Source organism: Vigna radiata, unplaced genomic scaffold, assembly GCF_000741045.1.
Source record: "Vigna radiata var. radiata cultivar VC1973A unplaced genomic scaffold, Vradiata_ver6 scaffold_171, whole genome shotgun sequence".
In the NCBI taxonomy this organism is placed as follows: domain Eukaryota; kingdom Viridiplantae; phylum Streptophyta; class Magnoliopsida; order Fabales; family Fabaceae; genus Vigna; species Vigna radiata.
This window is the reverse complement of record NW_014542551.1, coordinates 747038-753648: the sequence shown is the minus strand read 5'-3', so window position 1 is coordinate 753648 and position 6611 is coordinate 747038. Positions and strand designations below refer to the sequence as shown.

The 6611-nt window shown below is 35.5% G+C and overlaps 1 protein-coding gene across 1 annotated transcript; it reads left to right on the top strand.

Annotated features, from left to right (window-relative positions):
- The first annotated feature begins 4336 nt into the window (after positions 1 to 4336).
- LOC106780257 (polygalacturonase-like) lies at positions 4337 to 6201 on the top strand. Its single transcript, XM_014668517.2, has 4 exons — positions 4337 to 4851; positions 5138 to 5427; positions 5602 to 5830; positions 5983 to 6201. Exons 1-4 carry the CDS (start codon positions 4408 to 4410, stop codon positions 6199 to 6201), a joined length of 1182 nt encoding a protein of 393 aa, XP_014524003.1. The 5' UTR covers positions 4337 to 4407.
- Positions 6202 to 6611: the final 410 nt, after the last annotated feature.

Sequence of the window (6611 nt, the reverse complement as noted above, 5' to 3'; positions counted from 1 at the left end):
TATAGTTAAATTCTTGTCCAAATTTCATCCTCTAAGCATTAGGCACAAAACGCTAGAAAAAATTTATTAGAACAAAAAAAAATCAAGTCAAAGTTAATCAATAATCACACGAATAGAATAGTTAAACCACGAGTCGCCGACAACGGCGCCAAAAACTTGTTAAGACTCCGGCAAGTGTACCGAATCGTATCAAGTAATATAAACGGTAAGACCGAGTATCGTTTTCCCTAGATACTCATTGACCTAGATAATCATGTGATTTGCTGATTATTTAAGACTTGAGAAACGAAAATCAATGTTTATAATGCAAAACAGAAAATAAACATGCATGCAAGTGTTGATCAATTGACTAAGAAAATACGTAGGTGAATAATATGGATGAATTATGTTGTTGGGCTTTCCGACTTTATCCTATCCATTATCATGTATTTACGAATTCTACTCCTTCATTAATGTCAATGCCACTTTCTAATTTACCCTAAACCCGATGTCTCGGTGAAAAGAGCCTACTCCTAATTACTAGTTTACAATGTTTTGTCTCCCTAGCAATTGATCATGTATTACATTTGCAAAGAAGCTTAAAGGCAATTGGTCCTCCTATCCCTATGTCTAAGTAATATTACTCCCGAGAGAATTTCCACATGTCTAGATTTCCCCATATGTGTCCATATCGACAAAATCAATGATTAGCAATTGAATGAGTTAAACAAAGCATGCATAGAGTATAGAGGAAAAACCCTAACAATTAATGAAGTAGAGCATATAGATTAATAATCAATTCAATACATGAGAGTTTCAAAGGATTACACCATTTCCCCAACAACAATGGAGGTTTAGTTCACCATAAACATGGTGAAACTAGATCAAAATAATGAAAAGAATGAGAGATAAAACCCTAGAATTTGTAGATTGGAGCTTCCGCATCCAAAATGCGCCTCCAAGGGGTAAAGAGAGTGTTTATGTGCCTCCTTTCTATCAAAAGATACCCTTTTTGGGTCGTACAAATCAATACATAGTTCATAAAAATTAGCAAAAACTAGCCTAGGCCCATGAGAATGGCGCTCAGTATTGGATTACCGCTCAGCGGTAGGCGTAATACTCATAAATGTCACTCAGCGTTGACGCCCAGGCACCTGGCAGTGAACTCTTTGAAGAGGCTGACGCTCAGCGGTGGCTGCGATACTTGATTTTCCCCTCAGCGTTGGCGCTTAGGCGTTGTCCAGAGAACTCCTCCACGAGGCTGGCGCTCAGTGGTGGGATTGCGCTCAACGATGCCTGCGATTCCTCTTTTAAGCACTTTTCCTTCTTCTCTCGAGTCCAACTCCTTACTACTTCAACTTCTTTCATCCAATTCATGTTAATTTCTTCCAAAACAAGGAAAACCAAGCATAAAACTAAGAAAACCGCATTTTACTCTCTTATTCTCTAACTTAAGCAAAATGCATTATTTCAAGCTAATTTCTAAGTCATAAAGGGTATGTTTAGTGTCAAAATAAGTATAAAAATAACGGTTTTTCAATCGTTATCAGTTGCCAAATTTGTGTGTCGCATTCACACCCAACAATGCACGATCTTTCGTACGAATGGTATTTTGATATTTAATTTCTAACTTTGCCCTTTTTACCACTGAATTAAAAATGCTAGAGGCAATGGAAAGCTCAGTCAATGATGGGTTCTCCCATTTGCAGAGCTGCGGAGATAGCAACGAAAAGGAGTTATCGGTGCTGCCACGTCACACCAAACTGGTGGTAACCGGAAATAATTGTACCAAATCGGTGCTCGTTGGTCTTCAATGTGTTGTTAAGAAAACCGTTGGTTTGGGAGGATGGCATTAGCTAGTAATTTTCTCTTTCCCATCAAAACTACACTACGAATTTTTTTATTTCTTTATTCTAATTTTGGCTACTGATGTCGATTGTTTGCATTGTTGTGGAACTGCATAGTTCTTTAAACCAATGTCTTATCTCCGTCAATTTTGGTTATTCTGGTTTTTTATTCCCTCACTCGTTTGATTCTGCTTAAATTTAATTGCTTTCAAGCCCTACCTTTGGTGGTGTCTTATTATTTTCGAAAACTAATTAGATTGGTTTTAAGTTAGTCCGCTTTGAACCCTACTGCTTGAATTGCTTTCTCAATCATTGACTTAACTTTTAATTTATAATTTCAAATGTTGGGTTCTTTGTGAACCATCTCCAGAATCTTCCACTCCTTGTTGTATGTCTTTCTGAAAACGAGGAAAGCAACAAGGAGAAAGGCAAGGATGGGCCAGCCACCGCGCTCACCGTGGAACAGGATAACGGTGGCGGGGTCGGCATGGGAGGAGGGGGCAACCCTCGTACTGCTTCGAACAGTCGATGACGGTGGTGTCGAGTTCACATAAGAGGCGTGAGAAGCGGCTGCGTGAGTCACCATCGCGAAAGTTGAGTGCGAGTAAAGAAGATTCCAGGAAGTCTTCTTGGAGGTCGGAGAGAATTTGGCGGAGGTAGAGTTGGTACATTCCTCTGGGAGGGCTTCGGTGGAGAAGCATAATCGAATACGAAAAAAGAAATGAAAAATGGAAAATTTCACAAAACAAAAATCAAAATCAAAATCGAAACGAATTGAAAATTAAGAATTTACCATACACTTTGTCTGCAAATTAGAAACCCCTAATACAAATGTAAATCCCTAATACAACTATAAACCCCCAAATCCCAACAAGCTCACTCATAGGCACAGGGTATACATTCCCCAAATTAAAAACCCTCAGGAGTACAGTGAAGTTGGAGGAGGTGGAGCATCGTACAAATTTGGCAACGCGCCCCAGGAGTTGCCAAGGGCATGGCGGGGGGAGGCGGGGGAGGCGGGACAAGGCGAGGAGAGGATAAGGAGAAAGATGATGAATGTGAGAAAGAAGAATGATAGTTTTTTAAAATTTAAAATAATTAAATTTCATGTAATTCTGCCACATGTCTCACACTTGCAAAGTCAGTCTCCTACTCACTATAATCTTAACGCCGTTATAACAAAATTAACGACAATGTTTCAATTGACTCAATTTTACCGAAAAAGAACCTAATTGAGATAAAAAAAATACGAAAACTTATTTGAAACGATTATATACAAATAGAAACATCCGAAATGATTAAACCGTTTAACTTATATACAATACATATTTTCCTATTATACTGTAATTTAATGTTTCTCAAATAATGTTAGAAGTAAAAAAAGTTAAACGCTTAGAAAAGTTATAAACTAATATTGAAGAAAAAGAAATTCAGATACTAAAAATAAAAAAATTGTAAATTACATAAAGTCAAGTCATATATATTGTGTGTGTAATGTTCATTCTAGTATAGAGTAAGGTTTAAATTATCGAAAAATATAAGCTGTTTATTTTCAACGAAACAAGAAATCGGCGTAAGAGCAAACATTCAAATTTTTGGGCCGTACGCAATTGGACTGCGCATTTCCAGTTAAGTGCAAGCAATACGGCTGCAGCGTGTACGGCCTATGAGCAACCGTCCATCTCTCTCTCTCTTCATCGTTATTCATACTCAAAGCTACAAAACATGGCTTCTTCTTCAAATTAAACTATGGACTATATATGAAGTAACAAATAATATTGAGTAAATTACACTCCAGTTTCCTTAGGTATTTTTAGATTACATTTTCATTTCAGCATTTCACCATCACTATAACTTTTCATATGGAAATACATATGTAATGTATTTAAAATTTAAGAAGACATATATGTAATGGATTTAAAACTACAGATATGTAATAAATAAAGAATACTATAATGTTTAAAAATAATAAGAGGTTCACGTAATTTAGTATAAACCGAAAAATTCCTGTGTCTGTAATTTAGTGAATAATATATTTCCCAGTGTTTATCAATCTCCCGAATTCAACTCCTTGTATGCGCTATCTGTGCCTTTGATTATACTACACAATGTAATAATTTTAATTATCTGTATTATGCATAGGCTTATCATATGCATACTCATTCAATCTTATCTTAAGAGGATTTTTCAACAATTTATTCATGAAAGAAAACACACGAAGCTCAAACTCATCTTTTAACTTTGTTGCTAAGATTATGCGTTCAATGTATATAAATGAGTTGTTATATGGAAGCAAATGATAAATTAAGCACATGTGATAAGTTAAATTAATTTATAAATACAACGATTTAAAGAAGTCTCCTAAACACTTGTAAATTTTTAATTTAATTTGTCCATAAATGAATTCATTTACAATATTTGTTTTTTTTATCTTAAAATAAGATGTTCTTCGACATACCTTTGTATATAACTACATCTCCGTTCATTTCAAGTATCAAGAAACACAAACCCGAAAGTGCGACTGAGATTCTTAGAGAGCATTTTCTACATTAGGGAAGATATACGAAGAGATTATTAGAAAATGATTAGTATTCTTGAAAGTACATCGGTGGCCATTTCATGTATCTTATGCAGTGTTTTGTTAGGGTTTTCCAATGCAGCTCCAACATACAATGTGGTGAAGTTTGGGGCAAAAGGAGATGGAAAAAGTGACTCCACAGAAGCATTCATAAAAGCTTGGCAATCAGCATGTGCTAATCCCAACCCTGCAACTATTTACGTGCCTAAAGGGAGGTACTTGCTGAGAAACACTAACTTCCGAGGTCCATGCAAGAGGAAGGTGACATTCCTCATTAATGGGACTCTTGTGGCTCCTGAAGATTACAACGCACTAGGAAATTCTGGATTCTGGATTTTATTCAATCATGTGGAGAATCTTGTTGTTTCTGGTGGAAAATTAGATGGTAAAGGTGCTGCTTTCTGGAATTGTAGGAGATCTGGAAAAAGTTGCCCTCCTGGGGCAAGAGTACGTTCATGCTTCATTTTCCATGTTTTTTCTTTTTTCTATACCTTTTATCAGTTTCTTTATGAATTTAATTCAACTCATTTATGAGTTTTTAATAAATTAAAGAATAATGATATTTAGACAACATTTGAATATCATTGTCATTGTGTAATTGGTCTATGGTGGTAATTTTAAACCAATCACAGAATGACACATCGACGATGTTCAAATGTTGTCAAAATAATGTTGTCTAAGTATCATTATCTTAAATTAAAATACTAAAAAGAGTTGTATAAAATAAATGCAGTCAATGACATTCAACTGGGTGAATAACTTGGTGGTTAGTGGGTTAACATCAGTGAACAGCCAAGTAAGCCACCTTGTAATGAATACATGCAACAATGTTGTTGTGAAAAATGTAAGGCTTATTGCGCCTGAGCAGAGCCCTAACACCGACGGCATTCACGTTGAACGCTCAACTGGGGTTACCATTAATGGATGTACCTTACAAACTGGCGATGACTGCATATCCATTGGTGATGCCACCTACAACCTCTTCATCTCCAACATCAAATGTGGCCCTGGCCATGGCGTAAGGTACCAACTTCTCAGATTCAACTTTAGATTAAAATAATTCAATGCATGTTTTTTCTGACAATTTTTCATTATAAACTACTTTAAAGTTTCAGAAAAATGACAACTTTTACATAGAAAAAAATATAAAATTAATAGAGTTATATCTAGTAATCTAAGTGTACATGTTTGAACCAGCATTGGAAGTTTGGGGAAAACTGTGGAGGAAAAAGGAGTAGAAAATGTGACTCTAACGAACGCTATTTTCTCTGGATCGGACAATGGGGTGAGGATAAAGACATGGGCTAGGCCGAGCAATGGGTTCGTTAGGAATGTTGTCTTCCAAAACATCGTAATGGACAAAGTTAAGAATCCCATCATCATAGATCAGAATTACTGCCCCAATAATCAAGGTTGTCCTGGCCAGGTAATAAAAATTAATTAATCCAAACCAACATCATTATATATTTTCGATCTTTCTATGGGAAATTAAAATTTTAATTTATTAATTAAAAGTCAAAGTTACTTGTATACATATCCATGTCACTGTTTCGATAACAAATATGTTATATTTTAAAGACTTCAGGAATTAAGATCAGTGAAATTACATATTTGAACATAAATGGAACTTCAGCAACACCAGAAGCAGTAACTTTCGATTGCAGCCCAAGTAATCCATGTCGAGGGATCAAATTTCAGGACATAAACCTAACCTACAAGAACATGTCAGCAACCTCATCGTGTAAGAACATTGAGGGGACGAGCAGCGGAACACTGGTGCCAGAAAGTTGTCTATAATATTAATAGATTGAATTTTATATATATAAGTTTCTATCCATTCTTCAAGATGAAGCAGAAGCTGGGTGAGTGTGCGTTCACCACATGCTACGCTCGTATTGTTTAATGGTTTATATGATTATGTGTAAAGATCAAATGAACCTGCTCAAACTTTTGTCTTTCAAAATTTTTGGAGGACACTCCATGTGTTATAACAAAATGTATTTCAACTGCGTTCTATATTCTATTCATTAAAAAGTACAACTTTTACTTTTGGTTTATCAAGAGATAAGTTAATAATTCCAAGAATTCCATTGTCATTCAAAAGGCAACTTCAATATTTCACAATTTAGTTTCTACTTCTTTGTATTTTGAGGAGATTTCTTGAAAGAAAACAAAGATTACTATGGAGAAATACAAAATCATCTATC